Below are 26,507 nucleotides of genomic sequence, written 5' to 3'. Positions count from 1 at the left end.
ACACAAATGAAAAAGAATAGCTGGGACTACAGGGGTGTGCCACCACACCTGGCTAATTTTTCAATTTTTAGTAGAGACGGGGTTTCTCCATGTTGGCCAGGCTGGTCTCGAACTCCTAACCTGAAGTGATCTGCCTGCCTTGGCCTCCCAATGTACTGGGATTACAGGCGTGAGCCGCTATGCCGGACCAGCAGTTTATTTGTTTTTAATTTCTTGGTTCAATTTCTGTAAGGAACAGAAATGAGGTGACTAATTTTGGCTCCTTTCATACCCGCCTGGCAGGTGCTGAGTCAGTGGTACCTGTCACCACGCGATGACTCACAGGTTATCACTCACGGACACCCTTCTGACTCCGTTTCAGTCCATGACTCAGGAGGAAAGGCTCTGGGCCGCGCCAGCCCCCTACACAAACCCTTGTTTCCCAAGGGGTGTTATATTCTTCCTTTATTGGCTGTCCTTGTATAATACAAATCTTCAAGTTTAGATACAAAAAAAATCTGGAAATAAAAGATAGAAAAGTACCCGCCAGGCACCCCTTCCCCTTCTTCCCGGACCCCTCCCCAGCGGGCACCATCATGAGGTAACTGCGCATCTTCCTCCCCTCCCCCCTCCCCGCCTCCTGGGCCCCCAACTTGGCCCCAGTCCCCATGAGACCTTGGCCCAGGGAAGACATGGGCCCCAGAGTTGGAGGGCGATGGGGGTGAGTTCAGCATTGGCAGTGAACGAGTGTGGGCAGAGGGCAGCCCTTAGTTTGTGCTGTGTATGGGGGAGGAGACGACCAGATTTGGGGTGGGCACTGGTGTGGGGCCCAGGAGAGCCCCTGAGCAGGTGTCCCCCCTCCATCCTGTCCAACACTGGAAGGTGGGAGGTCAACAGAAACTGGGAAATGAAGTGTGAACAGAGGGCATTCAGTGGGATTGTGGCCAATCCCCTGTGTCTGGGGTGGGGGAAGGGGGCATTGCCAGCCTAAGTCTGGCAGTGAAATGGTTCCCTTAGCCAGGCTGGGTCCGTCCCTGAATTCCAACCTGTTGCAACCTGGGCGTCACAATGTTGGTTCTGTAGTGGTTGTAGGGTGGTTGAGAGGTGGGAGTGTTGAGAGGGTGTTGAGGGGCGCAGCCCCAGGGAGCAGGGTTAGGGGAGAAGTTGTACCTCCACTCCCAGGTGTGGGGCACGTGGGGTGGGCGGGGTGGCTCGGGCTACAGTTCAATCTCGAATGTCTTCTGCAAGTCGCCAGAAAAGGGGTTGGAGGGTTTCTCTACAGCGGGTTTGCCTTCTAATGCCGCCCACTGGGCCTCAAAGGGGTCCAACTCCGGGGCTGGGGCAGGTGCTGGCTCCGGGGGCCAGGGGGCCCCATTGGGGCGAGGGCGGGCCTGGCTCCCAGGGGCACTGGGTATGGCAGGAGGCGGGAAGGCCCCAGCTTTCCCAAGCAGGGTGGCAGGCTGGGGCTGGAGCTGGGCAGCTGAGCAGAAGGCGTTGGCCACCATCTGTGAGGGCGTGATGCCCACCACAGGCACTCGGGGCATCGGTGGGTAGCCCAAGCCTGGGTAGGTGGGCACAAAAGGGGGCTGCATGTGTGGGGGTGGCAGGAACACGGCCACCTGGGTGGGTGCTGTGTCGAAGGGCCCTACGGGGGCGGGGAAAGGCTGGAGGGCAGGAGGCATGGTGGGCACCGGGGACACTGAAGCCGCCTGCTGCTGCTGCTGCTGCTGCTGCTGCTGCTGGGCCTTGGCCACCTGCGACACCTCCTCCAGCCACCGCTCAGCCTCCGAAGGTGTCCGCTTGTGCCCGGGCTGGAAGGCAGCTGCAGGGGGCACAGAGGGCTCACCCCAGGCAGAAGTCCCTGGAGATGGGAGAGGGGCAGGTGAGGGACAGGGGCGCCAGCAGAAGAACTGCATGGTGTGGGGAGCAGAGCACGGACTCGGGAGCCAGACCGCCTGCCTCTGAGTCCCCGCTCTGTACCTCCCTAGCTTGCTGACTTCAGGCAAGTGACTTCACCGTTCTGGACCACATAATGGTTCTGGAGTGATAAGAACATACAGTTCTGAGCCTCTACGGCCTATGATGGGAAAGTCTAAGTAGGACTGACATCCTCCCTGCCCCACTGCCCTTCTGACTGGTCAGTATCAAACCTGGGATTCACTATTTTTTGTTTGTTTTTTTGAAAGTCTCACTCTGTTACCCAGACTGGGATGCAGTGGCCCTATCTCGGCTCACTGCAACCTCTGCCTCCCAGGTTCAAGCAATTCTCGTGCCTCAGTCTCCTGAGTAGCTGGGATTACAGGTTATATTTTTTGTATTTTTAGTAAAGATGAGGTTTGATCACCATGTTGCCCAGGCTGGTCTCAAACTCCTACCTCAAGTGATCCTCCCGCCTACGCCTCCCAAAGTACCAGGATTACAGGTGTGAGCCACCACACCCGGCCAGTATGCACTATTTTGAATACCACCCTTGATTCTCTCATACTTTCAGAATGTATTGTTTTAGGAGTTAAGATTCTAAGATTGCATGGATCTTTCTCCAAATGTATAATACTATCCTAATGTAGTGAGTAAGGCTTGACAGTTTAAGGTTCAGTTTTCTAAGATTCACGAGTTCTATATTTACAGTGTTTGGGATTCTAAGGTGCTCCCATGGTTCTAGGATAAGCCCATGGCTCTAAGATGATACATGGTTCTCAAGTGAGTCCATGGTTCTAAAATGATCTCTTGGCTCTAAGGTGATCCCAAGATTCTAGGATGAGCCCGTGCCTCTGAGATGACCCCATGGTTCTAAGATGATCCCATATCTCTAAGATAATTCATGGTTCTAAGGTGATCACTTGATTCTAGGTGATCCCATGGCTCTAAGATGATCCATAGTTTGAGGATGATCCCATGGTGCTAAGGTGATCCCATGGCTCTAAAATGATCAAGGGTACTAAGATGATCCATGCCTCTAAGGGGATCACGTGATTCTCAGGTAATCCCATGGCTCTAAGATGATCCCTGGATCTAGGAGATCCCCTGGCTCTAAGATGATCCATGGGTCTAAGGTGATCACATGATTCTCAGGTAATCCCATGGCTCTAAGATGATCCCTGGATCTAGGAGATCCCCTGGCTCTAAGATGATCTATGGTTCTAAGGTGATTGCATGATTCTTAGGTATCCCATGGCTCTAAGATGATCCCTGGATCTAGGAGATCCCCTGGCTCTAAGATGATCTATAGTTCTAAGGTGATTCTCAGGTATCCCCTAGCTCCAAGATGATCCATGGTTCCAAGGTGATCGCATGATTCTCAGGTATCCCATGGCCCTAAGATGATCCCTGGATCTAGGAGATCCCCTGGCTCTAAGATGACCCATGGTTCTATGGTGATTCTCAGGTGTCCCATGGCTCTATGATAATCCATGGCTCTAAGGTGATCGCATGATTCTCAGGTAATCCCATGGCTCTAGGGTGATCCCTGGATCTAGGAGACCCCTGGCTCTAAGATGATCTATGGTTCTAAGGTGAGTACATGATTCTCAGGTAATCCCATGGCTCTGGGGTGATCCCTGGATCTAGGAGATCCCCTGGCTCTAAGATGACCCATGGTTCTAAGGTGATTTTCAGGTATCCCATGGCTCTAAGATGATCCATGGCTCTAAGGTGATTGCATGATTCTCAGGTAATCCCATGGCTCTAGGGTGATCCCTGGATCTAGGAGATCCCCTGGCTCTAAGATCTATGGTTCTAAGGTGATTCTCAGGTATCCCATGGCTCTAAGATGATCCATGGTTCTAAGGTGAGTGCATGATTCTCAGGTAATCCCATGGCTCTGAGATGATCCCTGGATCTAGGATGATCCCCTGGCTCTGAGGTGATCCATGGTTCTAAGCCTGTAGGAGCCCAAGACCCCTGGAATGTCTGGGTAGCTGTGGGTAGAGGAGGGGGTGCAGGAGGGACATGCAGGGCGTCTGCCCAGTAGAAAGCCTGGCTTTACCTGTTGTGGCAGTTGGTGGCCCAGGTGCTGGCACTCCGGCACTGGCAAAAGACGAACTGATCTGTGTGCACAGAGCGTTGATGCTGTCACTGTCGCCGGCGCCAGGAGGCTCCAGCTCAGGCACTGGGAACAGGGCAGGACAAAGGTCAGCAAACAGGCCCAGGCCCTGCCACAGCCCTGCCCTTTACCCTGTGCTCTCGGTGGCCCTCTCTTCTGACCTGGATCCTTTCCTGCTGTAGTAACTAAGTGGCCATGGCCACCAAATACCTGTGCATATGTGAGTGTCACATCTGAGTGGCAGAATGACCAAGGTAGTGTGTGATATTTGACAGCTGACAGTGAACAGGGACCTCAAACCAAGGACCTCAAGATCTGTGTGCAGCCACAAACCAGAAGAGATGTCGAAAACATTTAGCAACATACGTTAGTATAAAAACATGCCCAACCACGTGCACAGCAAGGACGTGGGCCCAGTCTGAATGAATGCTGGCCACATGGCCGCTCACCGGCTGGGGACTGTTTGTCCAGCTCTGGGCAGAGAAGTGGGGCCCTGTGCACCTTATCTGGCCTGGCCTATAGCAAACATCATGAGAGCAGAGACGCACCTTTGCCAGCAAGGCAGGAGACACCAAGCAGGCAAGGTGGCCCCGCAAGGGCGTGGGGTGAGTGAGGTACCCATCCAAATAAACAATTAAGGACTGTCATGTGTGATGCGGGACAAATGTGTGACTTTTTAGCCAATGGCTGCCTCCAAGGGGCCATGTAGATGCTCCAGTGAACATCAGAACTGGCTGCAGGAGGCAGCAGGTGTACTGTGGGGGCCCAGGTGGGACAGCCATTGCTGACAGTGATTGTGCACGTTCATCCAAACAGGTATGTGGCTTCTGAGGGTGTGGCACTGGAGTGTGGCTGGAGTCCGAGTGTGTGGCATCCTGATGTGTGACTCCCAGGTGTGAGAGCATCCGCCGTGTGATGTATAAGTGTGTTTGCAGGTGTACATGAATCTGTACATGTGGCTTTGGCGTTTGCACAAATCTGGGTGTGTCGTCTGTGAATGTGTGTAAATCTGGGTGTGTGATTTCTTTTTTTTAATATTTATTTATTTATTTTTGAGACAGGGTCTCACTCTGTGGCCCAGGCTGAAGTGTAGTGGTACAATCTTGGCTCACTGCAACCTCCCCTCCCAGGCTCAAGCAATCCTCCTGAGTAGCTGGGACTATAGGTGCATGCCACCGCACCTGGTTAACAATAAAGGTTAATTTAAAGCATTTTTTTGTAGAGATGAGATCTTGCTGTGTTGCCCAGGCTGGTCTCAAACTTCTGAGCTCAAGTGATCCTCCCGCCTTGGCCTCCCAAAGTGCTGGGATTACAGGTGTGAGCCACCACATCTGGCCATGTGTGACTTCTGACTCTGCCGTTTCGGAGTGTGTGTGACTTGAGAGTGTACATGACTCCGAGTTTGTGACTTCCTGAGCATGTGTGACATGTGTGAGGGTGTGACATCTATATGGGTATGGGAAATTTCTCTGTGGCAAGTCACATCCAAGTGAGCATGCAGCTGGCCACAGGAGGGTGAGGCTTCCAAATAAATCCTGGAGCTCCTACCACCTCTCAGGAGCGCGTGTCACAGCCTGGGGAGTGTGCCTGACGTCAGGCTGCATGAGGACAGCAAATGTGAGGGTGTGTGATGGCCAAGGAGTGCTGCAGGCATGGAGTGAGTGTGCGTCACTCTCAATAAGGGTTGGCATCTGCTCCACGGTTACCTTTCAGAGCAGCCCAGCCTCCTGGATACAGCTCAACATGCTCCCACACCAATCCCCGAGGCCATAACGGGTAGGCGACACAGATTTGGCATCCAGAAGCAAGAGAGTGGGCCAGACCACATGGCTTCACTGGCTGCTGGCGGGGAAGATAGCCCTTCTCCCTGTCTCCCTCAGGCAAAATCTCAGTAGCATGCCAACTCTATCTTCTCCCCTTCCCATGGCAGACATTGCTCTTAATTTTTTTAATTTTTTTGAGGCAGGATCTCACTCTGTTGTCCAGGCTAGAGTGAAGTGGTGCAGTCTTAGCTCATTGCAGCCTCAACCTCCTGGCCTCAAGCAATTCTCCTTCCTCAGCCTCCTGAGAAGCTGAGAACACAGGCATGTACCACCACACCTGGCTACTTTTTGCATTTTTTTGTAGAGACAGGGTTTAGCCAAGTGATCTGCCTCAAGTGATCCTTGAGCCCCTCCTGGGCTCAAGTGATCTGCCTGCCTTGGCCTCCCAAAGTGCTGGGACCACAGGCATGAGCCACTGTACCTGGCTAGACATCACTTTTAGATCATGATCTACACCATCTGTCTCCTTTCCCTGGCCCATGGCAGATATTAGTGATCAAACACAATGCTTTTTCCCCCACAGGCTCTTTGTTCACCTTACCTGTCACCTGGCCAGACCTCATGGCTCCCCTGGCCAAGTGCTAGAACAAATAGATCCTTGTAACTCCATTTTCCCCCAAGTAAAACAGGACCTTTCTATCTCCTCTCTCCTACCACCACCCATGGCAGATACTACCAATCAGTTATGATGTGCCACTCCTTTCCTTCGTGATGGGTACTGGCTCTGCTTAACTCTGAGCCCACAACCAATGTCCCTGATCCATCATTATGGCCCCGACCCATGGGATCTCTGAGCTCACTGGTGCCCTGCACGTCATGTTTCTACTGACCAAATTCTGGGAGTCTCCCCTTTGGGTAAAAACGTAACACTCCTGCTACTTTCTCTTCTCCCTTGCCCACGACAGACACTGTAAGGATATCATGATTGCGAACCAATCACAATGTGCACCATCCTTCTCGTTTTCCTTAACCACAGCAGATGTTGCTAATTGATCATGATTTGTGACGCCTTTTCTGCCATCCCTTGATGCTCCCTGCCCTAGGCAGACATTGCTAATCCATCACAATCCTTTCCTCTGAGCCTGAGGAATACCTGTATCCTTAACCTAGCCAGATCTCATGGGCAAATGCTTGGAGGGAGGGAGCATTAACCTACAGTGCTTCAGTCTACTCCTGAGCAAAAACAGGCCATCTGTGTTGCTTCTCTCCTTTCCCTGGCCATGGCAAACTTCCTTACCTATGCCAACTTCTTTGTCTATAGCAGGCTTTGCTAACCAATCATGATGTGCATCATCCTTCTCCTTTTCCTTAACCACAGCAGACACTGCTAATTGATCATAATTTGTGATGCCTTTCTGCTATCCCTTACTCATTGCAGACATGGTTTATCAATCCTGAATTGTGCCATCGCTTTCCTCTTCCTTGCCCATAGCAGACATTGCTAATCGATCATGATGTGTTCCATCTCTTTCTCCTTTGCCCATGGCAGACGGTGCTAATCAATCACAGTGTGAACCATCTCGCCTCCATCCCTTGCCCACATCAGATAGTGCCAATTGAGTCCAACGTCCCTTCCCACTGGGCCCAGGGCTCACCTGTGCCCTTCACCTGGAAGTCAGTGCGGCGCTGCAGCGTGGATGGTAGTTCATTCAGCCGTAGGCTCAGCTGCCGTTTGAAAGGCGAGTTCTTCTGGCTGAGTGCTGGGAACCCACGGAAGGAGCCCTGGCGAACCAGCTGCTCCAGCGGGGCATGGCGCCGGGGGATGGCAGCCGCAGTGGTACCTGCAGCCACAGGAGTGCCTGCCTCACCCTTCTCACCGGGGGATGTGGTGGCTGGTGTTGGGGACACGTGCCCAGGCTGGGCAGGGCCAGGAGCCACAGTGGGGGCTGCTGCTGCCTCTGCTGGAGACATAGGGGAGAAGGATGGTTAGAGATCTCACCATGGCATTCGAGGCCTCTCCCACCTGGTCATCTTGATCATTCTCCAAGGTTGCCTTCCTTGCCCAGTGAGTCCTGCCTTTAAGCTGGTCAGAGCCCTGAGACATCCCTCACCCCCACCCAAGTCAAGATTCCCTTCCCCAGGACACCCTTAGATAAACCATCCCCCAGGCTCACCCTCTGTGGCTCTTCCGGTTCCTGCCCATGATCTGTCTTGCTCTGCTGCTCTCATCATTCTTCCCTCTAAGACCCTCTCTTTCCCTTTCTGACCATTTAACAAACACTTATTTGGTGCCGGAACATTATCAGGCATGTTCCAGATGCTTTGCAAGTATTCACTCATTCAATCCACACGACCACCCATGGGGTTGACATGATCCCCATTTAACAGATGTGGAAACTGAGGCTCAGCAAAAGCCCAGTGTGATCTGCCCAAGTCACATTACTAGGAAGGGACAGGCTGACTCCAGAGCCCATGCTCCAAATGACGGCCCCAACCTGTCTCCCTCTGGCCTGTCTCTCCATCTTGTGTTATCTTTCTCTGACACTGTTCCCTTGTCTCCCACTTCCCAGCCTTCTTCCCACCTCAAGTAGCTCCTCCCTTCTTCCAGTCATTCTAGACATGGCTTGGATGCTTCATCCTCTGAAAAGCCTTCCAGATTATTCCAGTCCCTCAGCCTGGCTCCCTCCACTTGGAGTCTGTTCTCTGTCCTCTGGGAGGAAACCTGACCTCCCCACTCAGCAGGAGAGGCAGGCTCTTCAAGGTCAGGGCTCCCTTCACCCCTGTGTTTACACACACACACCTATCCTCCTACCAGGGCCTCCTGAGCTGCAGCCTGAAAGCCATGGAGATTGAACTCAGGCCCAGAGAGACCCTCCCAGAAGGATGTCGCCCTGTGCTGCTTCTCCCATCGTCCAGGGTGACACAATGGGGCACCCATGCAGGCCTGGCCCAGGGCAGCGGAAACAGCCCAGGACAGGTTGGAACCAGGAAACTACCTGTGCCCCTACTCAATGTGTGACCTCAGGAAGTCCCCTCCCCTCTCTGGGCTCCAGTCTGCCAACTAGAAACCTGTGTAAACATCATCTCAATGCTACCTCCCAAGCCTCCGAGAGGATCATTTTAGGTAGTGAATGTTAAATGCTTTGGAATCCAACAAAAGCGTGGCTGGGTGCGGTGTCTCATGCCTATAATCCCAGCACTTTGGGAGGGCGAAGTGGGCAGATCACTTGAGGCCAGGAGTTCAAGACCAGCCTTGCCAACATGGTGAAATCCTGTCTCTACTAAAAATGAAAAAAAAAAAAAAAAAAAAAAAATTAGCTGAGCATGATGGCACATGCCTGGGATCCCAACTACTTAGGAGGCTGAGGCAGGAGAATCACTTGAACCTGGGAGGCAGAGGCTGCAGTGAGCTGAGATCACACCATTACACTCCAGGCTGGGCGATAGAGCGAGACTCTGTCTAAAAAAAAAAAAAAAACTTAGCTGGGCGTGGTGGCGGGCACCTGTAATCTCAGCTACTCAAGAGGCTGAGGCACATGAATCACTTGAAACCAGGAGGCAGAAGTTGTAGTGAGCCAAGATCACACCACTGCACTCCAGCCTGGGTGACAGAGAAAGACTGTCTCAAAAAACAAAAAAAGCTGTTCTTCTTTTTCCCCTTACAATCCAGGATCTAATTCAGGATTGTATCTTGCATCTATTAATACCTGTCAAATCTCATTAGTCTCCTTTAATCAGGATCAGTTCCCAATGGTAAATTCTTTGTAAATTCTAAGCAGTGTTCTCCCAAAAAACTTAAACTAGAATTCACAGTAAAAAATAATAATAATTATAATTATATGGTGACTTGGGACATACATACAATTGTATTTTAAACACATATACAGTTTTGTCACTTACAAAATGTTTACCATTTACCTAGAAAGTTGCTTTTACCAAGTAGGTTTCACATTGTCTTGATGGCAATCCAGAATAAGAGATACTTTTTATATGGTAACTTTTTTTTTTTTTTGAAACAGGTTTCCCCGTATTGGCCAGGCTGATCTTGAGCCCCTGACCTCAAGTGATCTGCCCGCTTCAGCCTCCCAAAGTGCTGGGATTACAGGTGTGAGCCACTGTGCCTGACTCTACATGATAACCTCTTACACACACACACACACACACACACACACACACACACAAACCCACACACACATTCTCACTCAAAAGTATCATTAAGTTATATTTAATCCTTATGCCATTCAATCAATATACTCTGATATTTTCTTTTCTATTTTTTTTGAGGTGAAGTCTCACTCTTTCGCCCAGGCTGGAGTGAAGTGGGGTGATCTCGGCTCACTGCAGCCTTCACTTCCCAGGTTCAAGCGATTCTCCTGCCTCAGCCTCCTGAGTAGCTGGAATTACAGGCATGCGCCACCATGCCCGGCTAATTTTTGTATTTATAGTAGAGATGGGATTTCATCATGTTGGCCAGGCTGGTCCCAAACTCCTGACCTCAGGTGATCCGCCCACCTCAGCCTCCCAAAGTGCTGGGATTACAGGCGTGAGCCACCGCACCTGGCCTCTCTGATATTTTCGGATTCTCTATTTCATTGTTTTAAAATTAAATGAATTTTTTTTTTTTGAGACAGGGTCTCTGTGTGTCACCCAGGTTGGAGTGTGGTGGCGCAATTACGGCTCACTGTAGCCTCTACCTCCTGGGCCCAGGTGATCTCCTGCCTCAGCCTCCTGAGTAGCTGGGACTACAGCTTGCACCACCACGCCTGGCTAATTTTTAATTATTAGTAGAGACAGGGTTTCCCTATGTTGCCCAGGTTGATTTCATTTTTTAAAATGCCAGCCAAATGGGCTGGGCCTGGTGCTCCACACCTATAACACCAGTGCTTTGGGAAGCTGAGGTGGGAGGATCGTTTGAGGCCAGGAGTTTTGAGACCAGCCTGGGAAACACAGCAAGATTCCATTTCTACAAAAAATAGAAATAAAAAAATTAGCCAGATGCCATGGCACATGCCCATATTCCCAGCTACCCGGAGGCTGAGGCAGGAGGATTACTTGAGCCCAGGAGTTTGAGGCTGCAGGGAGCTGTGATAATGCCACTGCACTCCAGCCTGGGTGACAGAATCAGACCTCAACTCAGAAAATAAAAAATGCCAGCCACAGTGCAGCAAATTGGCTTCACAGGTCTTGATACACAGGTTGAAGCCCTGAGAAGGTTGGGTGCGGTGGCTCATGCCCGTAATCCCAGCACTTTGGGAGGCCAAGGAGGGCAGACCACCTGAGGTTAGGAGTTTGAGATCAGCCTGGCCAACATGGTGAAACCCCATCTCTACTAAAACTACAAAAAATTAGCTGCACCTGTAATCCCAGCTACTCGGGAGGCTGGGGCACAAGAATTGCTTGAATCCAGGAGGTGGAGGTTGCAGTGAGCCAAGATCACACCACTGCGCTCCAGCCTGGGCGATAGAGCAAGACTCTGTCTCAAAAAAACCTAAAAAAAAGAAAAGCCCCGAGAAGCCCTGATTGGCAGATAGTAAACCACTTGGTGTGCGCTTACAATACTGCCCAAAGAACTCCTTCATGGAAGTCGCTTTATTTGTTTATTTATTTATTTTTTGAGACAGAGTCTCACTCTGTTACCCAGGCTGGAGTATAGTGGCATGATCTCTGCTCACTGCAACCTCCACCTCCTAAGTTCCAGAGATCCTCCCACCTTAGCCTCTCGAGTAGCTGGGATTAGACATAGGCCACCATGCCTAGTTAATTTTTGTATTTTTAGTAGAGACGAGGTTTTATCATGTTGCCCAGGCTAGTCTCAAACTTCTGACCTTAAGTGATCCACCCACCTTGGCCTCCCAAAGTGCTGGGATTATAGGCAGGAGCCACAGTGCCTGGCCCGAAGCATGCCCTGCTTTGTAAACTGTTGCGTCCCTGTTCCTCTGCAGCCCCTACTCCGACACTGGGTCCCCTGTGCCCACTCTGTGACCTGACAGTGCTCAGGGCAGCACCCACCTTTCTTCTTGTCTGGGGCCTCTCGCTCCGCGGGCCGCCCACCCCCAGACAGACGGAAGGAGCCCTCGCGGGCGAAGCTGGTGCGGCTGGCATCAAAGGCGGCCGTGACCCCACATTCCTTCTCCCGTCGCTGTTTTCGCTCCAGGCAGGCGGCAAAAGCACAGCCCACAGCATGGCTCAGCCTCTCGCCCTGTGGGGAGAGGATGGGCGGGGGTTCAAGGCGCTGTGCAGTGCAGCCGGGGGCCAGGGTTGCTGGGTTACAGCTGCTAGGTGCTGGGTCACCCCGGATGAGTCTCTGCACCTCTCTGGGCCTCAGTACTCATCTGTACCATAAGAAAAGGCTGGAAAATGACAGCTCCAAGTGAAAGCAGCCAGAAACCAACAAGAGGCTGTTGTATGGCTCCACTTACCAGAAATTCTAGAGAGGCAAAACTAATCTGTGGTGAAAAACGTCAGAACAGACTGGTGGCTCTCACCTGTAATCCTAGCACTTCGGGAGGCAGAGGCGGGAGGTTCGCTTGAGCCCAGGAGGTCGAGGATGCAGGGAGCTATGATCACGCCACTGTACTCCAGCTTGGGCAACAGAGTGAGACTCTGTCTCAAAAAGAGGTCAGGCCGGGCACAGTGGCTCACACCTGTAATCCCAGCACTTTGGGAGGCCGAGGCGGGTGGATCAGGCTTTCAGGAGTTCAAGACCAGCCTGGCCAAGATGGTGAAACCCCATCTCTACTAAAAATACAAAAATTAGCTGGGCATGGTGGCAGGCACCTGTAATCCCAGCTCTCAGGAGGCTGAGGCAGAGAATTGCTTGAACCCAATAGGCAGAGGTTGCAGTGGGCTGAGATTGTGCCACTGCACTCCAGCCTGGGCGATGGAGCAAGACTCTGTCTCAAAAAAAAAAAAAAGTCAAAAGAGTGGTGGTTTCCTATGGGGTGGGGAATGACTGCAAAGGGGGGTATGAGGGGCTGACTGGGTGGTGGCGATGTGCTAGATATTGATGGGGGTTTGGGTACGTGGGTGTATGCAGTTGTCGAAATCCATTGATTGCACACTGAAGGCTTGTGCACAGCATTGCTATGGACTAAATGTGTGTGTCTTTCTCAGTTCAAACACTGAAGACCTCATCCACAGTGTGCTGGTATTTGGAGGTGGGCCTTTGGGAGATGAGAGTTATGTCAGATCATGAGGTGGGGTCCTTATGAGGGAATTAATGCCCTTATTTATTTATTTTTTTTTCTGGGACAGGGTCTCACTTTGTCGCCCAGGCTGGAGTGCAGTGGCATGACCTCAGCTCACTGCAACCTCCACCTCCTGGCTTCAAGCAATTCTCCTGCCTGCCTCAACCTCCCAAGTAGCTGGGATTACAGGCGTGCACCATCACACCTGGCTGGCTAATTTTTGTATTTTTAGTAGAGACGGGATTTTACAATGTTGACGAAGTTGGTCTCGAACTGCTGACTTCAAGTGATCTACCTCCCTCGGCCTCCCAAAGTGCTGGGATTACAGGTGTGAGCCACTGCACCCGGCCAGGATTAATACCTTTATTTAAAAAAAAAAGAAAGAGGCCGGGTGCAGTGGCTCACACCTGTAATCCCAGCACTTTGGGGGGCCAAGGTGGGTGGATCACGAGGTCAGGAGTTAGAGACCAGCCTGGCCAACACAGTAAAACCCAGTCTCTATTAAAAATTACAGAAAATTAAAAAAAAGTAAAAATAAAAACAACAAAAAAAGAAAAAACAGAAAAAGAAAAAAAAAATAAATAAATAAAAAATAAAAATAGGAAAGTTAGCTGGGCATGGTGGCGGGCACCTGTAATCCCAGCTACTCAGGAGGCTGAGGCAGGAGAATCACTCGAACTCAGGAGGTGGAGGTTGCAGTGAGCCCAGATCGTGCCACTGCACTCAAGCCTGGGCAACACAGCAAGACTCTGTCTCAAAAAAAAAAAGAAGAGAGGGGGCCGGGCGCAGTGGCTCATGCCTGTAATCTCAGCACTTTGGGAGGCCGAGGTGGGTGGATCACGAGGTCAAGAGATCGAGACCATCCTGGTCAACATGGTGAAACCCCGTCTCTACTAAAAATACAAAAAATTAGCTGGGCATGGTGGCGCGTGCCTGTAATCCCAGCTACTCAGGAGGCTGAGGCAGGAGAATTGCCTGAATCCAGGAGGCGGAGGTTGCGGTGAGCCGAGATCGTGCCATTGCACTCCAGCCTGGGTAACGAGAGTGAAAATCCATCTCAAACAAAAAAAAAAAAGAAGAGAAAGAGACGTGAGATCTCCCCTCCACCCTGCCAGCTGAGGATACAGAAAGAAGGCATACATCTGCAAACAAGAAAGAGAGCCCTCACCAAGAAATGAACCATTTGGCACCCTGACCTCAGGCATCCAACCTCTAGAACTGTGAGACACCAATGTTTGTCATTTAAGCCACAAAGTCTATGGTATTTGGTTACAGCAGCCTGAACTAAGACAATCATATATTTCACTTTGAAGAAAAAAAAAATCTGGAAACAAATACAAATTCTACTTAATGGTGTGCATGCTGAAGTATGATGGGGGAAGTAGTCTGATGCCTACAAATTTGACATACAAAAAGAATCAGATGGTCTGGGCACAGTGGCTCACGCTTGTAATCCCAGCACTTTGAGAGGCCGAGGCAGGCGGATCACTTGAGGCCAGGAGTTTGAGACCATCCAGACCAACCTGGTCTGTATCTACTAAAACTACAAAAATTAGCCTGGCATGGTGGCGCACACCTGTAATCCCAGCTACTAGGGAGGCTGAGGCAAGAGAATCACTTGAACCCAGGAGGCGGAGGTTGCAGTGAGCCAAGATCGTGCCACTGCACTCCAGCCTGGGGTGACAGAGCAAGATTCCATCTCAAAAAAAAAAAAAAAGGAATGAACTACTGATACCAGTGGCTCATGCCTGTAATCCCAGCACTTTGGAAGGCCGAGGCGGGTGAATCGCTTGAGTCCAGGAGTTCAAGCAGCCTGGACAACATGGCAAAACCCCATCTCTACAAAAAATACAAAATTAGCTGGGCATGGTGGTATGTGCCTGTAGTCTCAGCTACTCAGGAAGCTGAAGTGGGAGAATTGCTTGAACCCAGGTTGCAGTGATCCAAGATCACACCACTACACGTCAGCCTGGGTGACAGAGAGAGACCCTATCTCATTTAATTAATTAATTAATTAATTAAAAACATTGCCAGGAGTGGTGGCTCATGCCTGTAATCCCAGCACTTTGGGAAGCCAAGGCAGGCAGATCAACTGAGGTTAGGAGTTCGAGACCAGCCTGACCTACATGGAGAAACCCCCATCTCTACTAAAAATACAAAATTAGCTGGGCATGGTGGCGCATGCCTGTAATCCCAGCTACTGGGGAGGCTGAGGCAGGAGAACTGCTTGAACCCAGAAGACAGAGGTGTGAGCCGAGATTGCGCCATTGCACTCTAGCCTGGGCGACAAGAGTGAAACTTTAAAAAAAAAAATTACACTAAGTGAAAGAAGCCAGACTTATATTATATGATTCCAGTAAATGAAATATTCAAAATAGTTAAATCCATAGGGACAGAAAGCAGATTAGTGGTTGCCAGGGTGCTGGGATAGGGGTGACAGGGAGTGAATTGCCTAATGGAGATAGGGTCTCCTTTAGGGGTGATGACAATGTTTCAGGACCACATAGAGTCAATGGTTAAACAACACTGAAAATGTATTAAATGCCATTGAATTGTACACTTTTAAATGATTAATTTTATGTGAATTTCACCTCAAGAAAAAAAAAAAGTTGAACTTGGGGAATCCTGGGAACTCCACTGCTTAATGCTTAAAGCTTCCTGTTTCCTCAGAAGTAGGAATGAATTCATCCAATCACACTCTTTACCCAGAGGAGATGGTCCTGCTCTTTTCAGGCTTTCATTCTCATCCCCAAATAGTTTTTTGGGGTTTTTGTGTATTTTGTTTTTTTTTTTTGAGACAGAGCCTCGCTCTGTTGCCCAGGCTGGAGTGCAGTGGTGCAATCTTGGTTCACTGCATCCTCCATCTCCAGGGTTCAAGGGATTCTTCTGTCTCAGCCTCCAGAGTAGCTGAGATGACAGGTGTCCGCCACCACACCCAGCTAATTTTTCATAGTTTTAGTAGAGACAGGTTTTCACCATGTTGGTCAGGCTGGTTTCGAATTCCTGACCTCAGGTGACCTGCCCGCCTCAGCCTCCCAAAGTGCTGGGATTACAGGCATGAGCCACCGTGTCCAGCCAATACTATTTTTTTTTTTTTTAAAGGAGTCTCACTCTGTTACCCAAACTGGACTGCAGTGGCGCAATCTCAGCTCACCGAGACCTCCGCCTCCCAGGCTCAAGTGATTTTCCTGCCTCAGCCTCCCGAGTAGCTGGGACTACAGGCATGCGCCACTACATCTGGCTGATATTTTGTATTTTAGTAGAGATGGGGTTTCACCATGTTGCCCAGGGTGGTCTTGAACTCCTGAGCTCAGGCAATCTGCCCGCATCAGCATCCCAAAGTGCTGGGATTATGGGTGTGAGACACCTCACCCGGCCCTCACATGAATACTCTAAATTGGGAACTGTGAGTATACCCTCTTCTCCAGGTGAGGAAACTGGACACACAGAGGTGAGTGACTTGCCTGAATGCAGGAAGCTTGCCAGGGTGGGGCTGGGATGCCAGGGCATGGGAGAGAAGAGTCGGCCAGCTGTGGCAATACTCACAGAGTCCTTGAGCGCCAGAAAACAGTGGCAGATCCAGCGGCGGGTGGTCCCGTCACGGCAGATGTAGGAGAAAGCCTTGTCCAGGTTTCGGTCAGGAGCACAAAAGGAGACCTTTTCGATGGTCTGGTCAACCAGAAGATCCTAGGAGGGGCCAGGGAGGCCAGGAGAGGAGTGTGAACTGTCGTTTCAGGTGTCCACTCAACGTTCTCTGTGTCTACTGAAATCTCGTCCTGAATGGGGTGGGGACCCAGCAGTCACCGAGACACCCCGTGCCCTGCCTGCAGAGGGCTCCCAGATCAGAAGGAAGATCAGACCCATCATGAGATGGGCAAACAAGAGTCACAGCCAGGCTGTGATGAAGGAGGCCCAGGCAGAGGCGTCAGGGCCAGGACTGGGGAGGCACAGGCACAGGGGCCAGGGCCAGATGGCAAAAGCCAGCCTGGGGTCAGTCAGGGAAGGCTTCCTGGAGCAGGCACTAACTAGGAAAAAAAGTCAAGGAACAGTATTTTGGGCTGAGGGACTGCCTGTGCAAAGGTGGTGATCTTGTTCTGTCATTGACCTGACTCTCAGCATGTCCTGGGCACCTCCTGGGGCAGGCTCTGGGGTGGGGGCAGGGGATTCAAGGTGAGCCAACCGATACAAACATCGTGGCCTCATAGTGCTTCCCTCTGGCTGGGCAGGGTGATACCAAACACTTAATGGCTAACATTCATTGATCTGAGCAGTAACGATGTACCAGACCCCATTTAAATATATATTTTTTTTCTTCAGATGAAGTCTTGCTCTGTCACCCAGGCTGGAGTGCAGTGGCGTGATCTCGGCTCACTGCAACCTCCACCTCCCAGGTTCAAGCAATTCTCCTACCTAAGCCTCCCAAGGAGCTGGGATTACAGGCACATGCCACCATGTCCGGCTATATTTTGTATTTTTAGTAGAGGTGGGGTTTCACCAAGTTGGCCTCTTGAACTCCTGACCTCAGGTGATCTGCCCACCTCACCTCCCAAAGTGCTGAAATTACAGCCATCAGCCGCCGTGCCCAGCCCATATTTTAAAATTTCTTAAAATTATTTTGTATAGACAGAGCCTTGCCATGTTTCACAGGCTGATCGTGAACTCCTGGCTTCAAGGGGTCCTCCCAGCCAGGCACCATTTCAAATAACTGCATATGCTTTCTCATTTAATGGTAGGGTCTATTATAATCCCTATTTTTATTTTTTTGAGACCAAGTTTCATTCTTGTTGCCCAGGCTAGAGTGCAATGGCACAATCTCGGCTCACTGCAACCTCCACCTCCCGGGTTCAAGCTATTCTCCTGCCTCAGCCTCCCAAGGAGCTGGGATCACGGGCATCCACCACCACATCCAGCTAATTTTTTCTATTTTTAGTAGAGATGAGGTTTCACCATGTTGGCCAGGCTGGTCTCAAACTCCTGACCTCAGGTGATCCACCCTCCTCAGCCTCTCCAAGTGCTGGGATTACAGGCGTGAGCCACTGATCCCGACCTATAATCCCCATTTTTTAGATGACACAACTGAGACCTAGAGGGGTTAAATCTCACACCCAGGGTCCCTAAGCTGGGATTGGAGCTGAGGCAGCTGCTCCATTCTCTCTCACCCACAACCTATGCCAGTTCCCAAATAATCACAGCATTTATTCCTGAGTAATGATGTCGGAGGGAGCATGCGGCATCGTCTAGAAGGTCCCTGAGGGAGCGATGTGCAGAGGAGGCAGGAAGGTGTCCTCAGCCCCCTTTCTAGCAGGTGAGCAGACAGGCCCCCAGTGTCCGCCCCACAGGCCCCTACCTTGGTCTTGTCATCTACCACTCGGAGCCCATCGGCTGACACCCACAGGACAGACTTCACAGACTTTCGGCCCATCTGCAGGGAGGCAGGGGAACAAAGGAGCCAGGTCAGGGCGCCTCTCCTTGTCTAGCCTTGCTCCCTCCCTCGAGCCAGCCACCTCACTCACCGCCTTCAGCTTCTTCACCGCATCTTCACACACGTGCATCCCCCGGGACTCCTCCACCTCCACATGGCCCAGGTACTTGGGTTGGAGGGAATGGGGAGACATGAAACAGCACAGTAATCACTCATTCTCAGCGTTCACTGAGCATCTGCCACGCAGCAGGCAATATTCTAAGCACATGACGTGTATGCAATCACTTATTTTGTACCTCAGCGCTACAAGGTGGAGACCCCATTCCTAGTCTAGACACGCAGATGAGGAGACATGCACAGCACGCAGCAGTGATTCCGGTCTAGCTATACCTCTGGGCCCTAACCCGGCTCTGTGGTCCTCCCAAGAGCCAGTATTTGCATCTCTGCGCCTGAGGACTGGCCCTGGGCCACGCAAAGCTGCTCTGCCCACCCTAAAGCGACTAGAAAGAGCCTGGGTCAGTCCCCAGAGTGACTGATGGGAGTTAGGGTATCTGAGCCCCACCTCCCTCACCTGCACGTGGGATGACTGGTGCCTCGAATTCCCCAGGGGAAGGCAGTTGCACACAGCTGTAGTGTTTTTTGTTTTTTTTTTTTTTTAGATGGAGTCTCACTCTGTCACCAGGCTGGAGCACAGTGGCACAATCTCAGCTCACTACAACCTCTGCCTCCCGGGTTCAAGTGTTTCTCCTGCCTCAGCCTCCTGAGTAGTGGGGATAACAGGCATGGACCACCACACCCAGCTATTTTTGTATTTTTAGTAGAGATGGGGTTTCACCATATTGGTCAAGCTGGTCTTGAACTCCTGACCTCAGGTGATCTACCTGCCTTGGCCTCCTGAAGTGCTAGGATTACAGGTGTGAGCCACCACACCGCACCCAGCCCACAGCTGTAGTTTTAATAACACACCCTTTACAGGCTGCCTTACTTTCCTCACTCCCAACGCCATCTCCTGCACCTCCCAAATGAAACGGTCACACTCAGAATCTGCTTCTGGGCAAGGGAACATAAGGTGGGGGAGGGGCTGTGACCATGGTCAGTCATCACCCAGCCAGGAAGGGGCTGAGCTCCACAGTCCACGCTGTGAATCCTGCTCTCCCTCTTATAAGAGTGTCAAAGTGTAGGGTATGGCTAAACCAGAACACTCTTAATAGTAGAGCGCATTGCAAATGCTATGCACGACATGACGGCTTCCAGGTTAATATTTTGCTGGTACCAGAAAATGTGTCTTGGTTTTTTGTTTGTTTTCGAGATCAAGCATCACTCTATTGCCTAGGCTGGGGTGCAACGCCACAATCAATCAAGACTCTCTGCAGCCTCGACCTTCCTGGACTAGAGTGAGTCTCCGATCTCAGGGACTACAGGTGTGTGCCACTGTGCCTGGCTAGTTTTTGTGGAGACAGGGTCTCCCAGTGTTTGCCCAAGCTGGCCTCAACTCCTTGGTTCAAGCAATCCTCCCGCTGCAGCCTCCCAATGTGCTGGGATTACAGGTGTGAGCCACCATGCTTCACGGTTTTATTCTTTTTTTTTTTTTTTTGAGACAAAGTCTTGCTCTGTTGCCCAGGCTGGAGTGCAGTGGCACGATCTCAGCTCACTGCAACCTCTGCAGGATTCAAGTGATTCTTCTGTCTCAGCCTACCAAGTAGCTGGGACTACAGGTGCCTGCTACCATGCCTGGCTAATTTTTGTATTTTTAGTAGAGACAGGGTTTCGCCATATTGGTCAAGCTGGTCTCAAACTCCTGACCTTAGGCGATCTACCTGCCTTGGCCTCCCAAAGTGCTGCGATTATAGGTGTGAGCCTCCGCGCCTAGCTGGACTCAGTTTTTATTTTTATTTTATTTATTTATTTATTGAGACAGAGGCCTGCTCTGTCGCCCAGGCTGAAGTGCAGTGGCGCAATCTCGGCTCACTGCAACCTCCGCCTCCTGGGTTCAAGTGATTCTCGTGCCTCAGCCTCCTGAGTAGCTGGGATTACAGGCATGCACCACCACGCCTGGCTAATTTTTGTATTTTTAGTGGAGATGGGGTTTCACCATGTTGGTCAGTCTGGTCTCAAACTTGTGATCCACCCGCCTTGTCCTCCTGAAGTGCTAGGATTACAGGCATAAGCCACCAAGCCTGGCCACTTCACAGTTTTTTTTTTTTTTTTTGAGTTGGAGTTTCGCTCTTGTTACCCAGGCTAGAGTGCAATGGCGTGATCTCAGCTCACCGCAACCTCCGCCTCCTGGGTTCAAGCAATTCTCCTGCCTCAGCCTCCTGAGTAGCTGGGACTACAGGCGCGCACCACCATGCCCAGCTAATTTTTTTTTTTGTATTTTTAGTAGAGACCGGGTTTCACCATGTTGACCAGGATGGTCTCGATCTCTTGACCTCGTGATCCACCCGCCTTGGCCTCCCAAAGTGCTGGGATTACAGGCGTGAGCCACCGCGCCCAGCCTCACTTTTAATACCAACTTCAAATAACTTGAGCTCGTGCCCCCACCCCACCTTAGCCCACTCACCCTGACCGGGAAGCTGCATGTGCCCTTGCGAACCGCATCCTCATCCGCCTGCCACTGGTGTGGGCGAGACGCCTCGGGCACGTAGGCTGGCTTCCTCCGCCGTAGGCTCTGCCGTAACTTGTTCATGGTGCCCGCCCCGTCTGGTAACACAGGACAGTGGTGTGGGTCAAGGGCGGGGGGTAAGAAGGTGTGGAGCTCCATGGGGAGGGACCAGTGCTCAGGGAACATGGGGTCAGATAACAAGATCACTGGAGGCAGGATTACAGGATCACTCGGGAGGCACACCTGGGATCAGCAGCTCAAGTCAGGGGACATCGGGAAAGGAGCCAACAGAAGGCAGGGGAGTGCGAGAGCTGGGCACTGGGGATTGAGAACCATGGGGCTAAGGCGCACGGAGGTCTGGGGTCGAGGGGTATAGGGCACATGTTTCAGGGCATTGGAGGGCTTCTTGTCCATGTGGTAGACTTCCTCACTTCCTCATTCCCAGGACCGTGAGGATCCAAAGGATGGGAAGTCAGACACAGGAGGGTATGGGGGCTGGAGGGCATAGGGGTTGGAGGGCACAGGGGTCAGGCGCCACAGGTCAGGGGTTTTCGGGGTATGAGAGTCAGGCAGTGGGGTTATCAGAGGGCGGCAGAGGAGCTGGGAATTGCATGGGTTGGGGATGCAGGAGTCAGGTGCAGGGGGTGTGGGCATGGGGGATGGTGGCTTGTCTCTGGAACTCTGAGATGCAGCTACTATGTGACAACTGTGTCTAATCCCCAGGCAAGGCTTCTGGGGCCTTGTACCCACAACTCTCAGAGGCAGGGCTGTGGGTGTGTGGAGTGGACGTGGAGGTGGCCAGCCACTAGGACAGTCTTCACTGACTGATCAGCCATTCTGACAGTCCCAGGACTGGGAACACCAACAGTAGAGGGGGACTCATGTGTGTGTGTGGGTGTGTGTGTGTGTGTGAGCTGGTGTGCAGTGCGATGTTCTGGAACACCGTCTGTGGATCTATATCTGAGCATGCAACGTCTGTGAGTGTATTTCTGAAGGCTGTGTAAAGAATGCATGTCTGAGGATGGCGTACGATGGTGCGCATCTGTGAATGCTGTCCATGAGATGCATCCAAAAGTGTGGTTGTTGTCTGTGACTCTGAGTCCCTGAAGGCTGTTGCTGAACAGCACTGATGCCCGAGAGTGGCTGTGAGTGTGAATGTCTGATGTCTGTATCCGAGAGTGCCGTTGTTGGCTATGAGAGCTTGTGACTCAGTGCCTGTTGCCTGTGAGGGTGTGTCTGTTTGAGCAGGAGGCTGTGGCCTTTGAAAGGGTGTGCCCTTGGCTGTTATCCATGTAGCTATGTCTCTGTGTGAAGGTGTGGCTATTGTCTGTGATGACATTGCCTCTGAGAGTGCATCTGAGGGACGCAAGAGACTGTCTGTATCCAGGAGCACAGCTGTTGGGGGCCGTGGCTGCTGTCTTAAAGTGTGGGTGCATGGGTGTTGCACAGAGGGTGTATCTGTGTGCAGTGGTGCATCCATGAGGGTGTGAGAACACGAGGCTGTCTCTGAGAGTGTGTTCATGAGGGTTATTTGTAAGGGTGTGACTGTTGCCTGAGAGTGCTGGCTGTTCTTGGTGAGACTGTGTTTGTGCACAACTGTAGCTCCTTGTGAGAGCCTGGGCCCATGGGTGCCGTCTGTGAAAGTGCAGCTGTCATCTGTAGAAGTGTGGGTCTGCGTGTGTGGCCAGACTGTGCGAGAATGTGTCTCTTGAGTGTGCATCTCAGAGTCTGTATCCAATGAGCTTCTGTGGCCAACCGTGAGTCTGGGTGTTATCCCAGACTCACAGTATGTGGATATATGTGTGTGTGTACTAGTGTGATGAACATCTACCTGAGCATGTGTTTGAGTGTCACCGCATTAGCAAGTGTGTGTGATCTGAAAGGGATCATCTCTGTGTGTGTGTGTCTAACCATATGTCTATAGATGTGAGTGTCTGAGAGTGTGACCCTGCCCCTGAGGCTGTAAGGGTGTCAGGGTGTGTGTCGGTGCATGAGTGGGGTTCTGACAGTCGCTAAGGAAGATGCCTGAGGGTGTCCACTCATGAATGGGAGTAAGCCTGTGTGACCGCAGGGACAGCTCCTCTGGCTGTGCTAGGCAAGACCACATACCCATTCAGCCCTGCCCTATCCGAGGCTGGTCACTCACCTGGCTCCGTCCTGCAGGTTTCTGGGGGCCCCGGGGCCCCACAGGGGGCTGGGGGCAGATGCCGCTCAGGCCTCCGGGGTCCGCCCTGCCCGAGTGGGGGAGGAGAAGGTGAGAAGTTTGTCTGGGGTGGGGCTCGGTCCAATACCTCACCCCCACTTTGGACTTCAGCCAGCCCCCTCCATCTTGGGCTCCCTGATGAGAGTCCTAGTTGTCCTAGCAACTGTTACCAGGGAAACCAGCCACCTGGTTCCAAGGGCCCAGGAAGGAGTTGGTATGTTTGCGGGGCATACATTGGGGATGTGCTGGCCTCAGGAGAATCTCACTGCCCAAGGGCATGCTGTGAGAGTGGTCTTGCCCTCTAGATGCATGTCCAGGGCTACACGCGTATGGAGCCAGCTTGTGTCTACAGGTGTCCCTAGCATCCGGCCACAGCTCTTCACACTTGGTTACACACAGACACAATCACAGCTACACACCTCAGATCGCACAGATACACAGAAACAGTCACAGCCCCAGAAAGCTGCCAGTGTAAACAAACATCTGGCCACATATTCATGTTCAGACACACACCGCCTCTACTACAGACATTTGTCCACATACATGGAGTGTATCCTGGCCTGCTTAGTCCCCACCACAGACACCTGACCACACCACCCACTGAAATGTGGTTGCTTCCACATTCTCAGCCACATACAAAGAACGGGGCCCAGACACACCCACTAGAGCCGCACATGCACAGCCACACCCAGTGACAGCTACGTTTCCTCAGGCACCCACCCAAGATACTGACATCACAGGCCCACCCAGATAGAATCACACCCAGAGTTCACCATTTGGTGACCCCCTCCCACAGGACACAATCGCAGCTATACACGCTTGTCACACGTCTCTCCACTGCTGCACACTGACATCTGGTCACAGATGCACACGGACAGACACACAGTTGGTCCCATGGAGACCACATACAGGCATAGCTGCACATGGACATGAAGCCTCAACCAGACCAGTCACACCAACACACTGTTTTTGGCCACACACTGTCACATGGCCTCACATACGCAGTCACAGGTGCTCACATCTGGTCACAGCACCATTCACACAGTCTATGTTGACAACCACGCTCATAGGGACAGTCCCCTATACACAACCACACACGGAGGTTTTGATGGCTACAGCATGCAACCACCCACAAACAACTGTCCCCAAGGATGGCCACCCTCAGACACAGCCATCCACATTCCAGAGTGGTCCTTTGGCATGGCCACAGCATCAGTGTCCACATGACCCAGCCACCTATTATGGTCATAATCCCATCAACCAGTGTCCCTTACACAGCTGTACCATGTCACGCCAACACAGCGAAACATACAGCCTTTCTTCATTCAGCCACACGAGTCACACAGACAAGTATGTGGCCACATGAAATCACAGCCCCGTGTGGACAGGTGCACAAAGTCACAAGCCCCACCTACACACATATCTCACACACAGAGACACAGACACACAGTTTCAGTTTCCCACGTCACAGGAACACAGTCCAGTGTATGCACAGAAATGCAGTGACCGGGACGTGGCATTTATAGCTGGGTTTACAAAGAAGATACAGGTCCTGATGGAGCCACATGTAGTCAGGGGCCAATCTCCTCATCACCAAGTCACACATTTAAACACAGGTAGTCCAGCACACACACACACACACAGATAAAAACAGGTACACAGCTATAGACCCCACACTCTCACAGATGATGACATAGACACAAGCAGATACAGTCACCCAGGCTCACAGACATGCAGGTCACATATAGGAATATAGTCACATCACACACACACCCCTACAGACACAGTTTCCCAGCACCAGCAAGAGACACAGCCATAGCTTTAGTCACACACAAATAAACCCTCTAAATAGCCAGGGTTTCAGACACCAAGTCAAATACATAACCCAAGTCACACATAAAAGGTTAGAAATACACATAATCACTCGTTATTACACACACAGCTAGATACAGTCATTTATATTAATACAATCCCAGTAGCACACTCAGACATGGTTCTGCATACGCAACCACTGTCATATACAATACTGTCACACGACCCCAGCCACAAAGACACAGTGTGACTTCAGCTACAATGGCAGTCACACAGGCAGAGTTGCACAGACAGGTGTGTGTCACTCATGTATATAAAATCAGGTAGAAACACAACTATAAACATTCTCAGTCACTGGGAGGGTCACACAGGCACATGGAGCCACAGACAACTCCACTCACACACAGTCACAACTCCACCCACGTCCTGTCAGTCACACACATGCCCACCCCCAGACTCACACACTGTCACATACCCAGTTATAGTTACTGAGGCATACAAACACAGGGTCACAAAAGACATAATCACAGACAACCACAATCACAACCACGCACACCTCCAAACACAGACAGACTAAAAAGTACAGGATTCTGCACCGTGAGCAGCTGTCAGACACACAGGCACAGTCACACAAATACTAGGGTCACACACAGGCACAATCATAGACACCACCACATACAACCACAAGCACACACAACGCAGGATTCCTCACAGTCACCAGCCACAGAGTACGCATGCACACACACACACACAGCCACAGTCACACAACCACAGGGCACACTCCTAGCCACCTCCCCATCGCTTGCTTCCCCCCTTCCCCCCAGGTACCACACACAAAGCCGCCACCGTCACCGTCACCGCAGACGCTGCAGACAGACAGGGCTGCTCCGGGTCCCTGGGGAGCCGCCCCCAGCCCAGCCTGAATCCTGGAGCCTGGGGGGCCAGGTCCGGGAGGGTGAAGCGGTACCTTATCTGCGGGTGGGGCCGCTCTTAGACAGCTGGGTAGCCCTAGGGACAAAGGGGGTGGCCTAGGGGCTCCTGTGCCCTGGGACCCTTGACCAAGCCAAGGGGTGGAGGGGTTGGGGGTTGCCTGAAATTGTCCTTATTTTATTCAGGCTGGGGTGGGGTGGAGTTCCAGGCACAGGGACCTTGTTTTGAGAAGGGGCTGTGCCTGGGACACCGCCCAAGGATTGGGGGGATGCTGTGCCCAGGGTGCCTCTGAGGCCTAGGGGCAGGCTGTGCTTGGAGTTCCCCCAGGCCTTGGCGTGGTGGGAAAGCTGTACGCAGTGACCCCATCCTCGAGACCGTGTCTAGGGAGTTGTACCCAGATCCCCTCAGGCAGGGAGGGGTAGGGATTGTGTCTGGAATCGCCTCTTGGAGGCCTTGGTTTGACACGGGGGCTGTGTCCTGGACCCCATCTCCATCCCTATTCAGTTCTAGTTGTACTTAGAATCTCTGCACCCCTGTCCTTGATTTTGTGGGGGGGTCTGTGTCCAA

At 51.7% G+C, this 26,507-nt stretch overlaps 1 protein-coding gene across 4 annotated transcripts; it reads right to left on the bottom strand.

Annotated features, from left to right (window-relative positions):
- Window positions 1-426: 426 nt before the first annotated feature.
- Window positions 427-23,346, bottom strand: NUMBL (NUMB like endocytic adaptor protein). 4 transcript variants are annotated; one of them, XM_012461427.3, is made up of 9 exons: window positions 23,142-23,346; window positions 20,954-21,093; window positions 18,485-18,559; window positions 18,319-18,393; window positions 16,518-16,658; window positions 11,794-11,983; window positions 7,440-7,745; window positions 3,965-4,087; window positions 427-1,840 (listed from the first exon to the last, which is right to left on the bottom strand). In XM_012461427.3, exons 2-9 carry the CDS (start codon window positions 21,077-21,079, stop codon window positions 1,197-1,199), a joined length of 1,680 nt encoding a protein of 559 aa, XP_012316850.2. In that variant the 5' UTR covers window positions 21,080-21,093; window positions 23,142-23,346; the 3' UTR covers window positions 427-1,196. The 4 variants fall into 4 exon arrangements, with proteins under 4 accessions (XP_012316850.2, XP_012316851.2, XP_012316849.2 ...); XM_012461428.3 differs by having other exon boundaries at window positions 7,440-7,742; XM_012461426.2 differs by having other exon boundaries at window positions 7,440-7,742; window positions 20,954-23,207.
- Window positions 23,347-26,507: the final 3,161 nt, after the last annotated feature.

Source organism: Aotus nancymaae, unplaced genomic scaffold (genome assembly GCF_030222135.1).
Source record: "Aotus nancymaae isolate 86718 unplaced genomic scaffold, 86718_ANA_hifiasm-v0.15.2.pri h1tg000028l, whole genome shotgun sequence".
NCBI lineage: Eukaryota > Metazoa > Chordata > Mammalia > Primates > Aotidae > Aotus > Aotus nancymaae.
The sequence above is the reverse complement of the archived record's forward strand: the minus strand, read 5'-3'. Positions and strand labels throughout refer to the sequence as shown.

Excerpts from the sequence above, each read along its gene's own strand:
- NUMBL (XM_012461424.2), bottom strand. The coding sequence starts at position 21,181 with ATGTTCCCTGAGCACTGGTCCCTCCCCATGGAGCTCCACACCTTCTTA. Across the intron at positions 11,984-16,517 it reads TTCTGGCGCTCAAGGACTCT|GGCGAGAGGCTGAGCCATGC; the intron begins GTGAGTATTGCC and ends CTCTCCCCACAG. Across the intron at positions 1,841-3,964 it reads GCCACCAACTGCCACAACAG|GGACTTCTGCCTGGGGTGAG; the intron begins GTAAAGCCAGGC and ends TCCCATCTCCAG.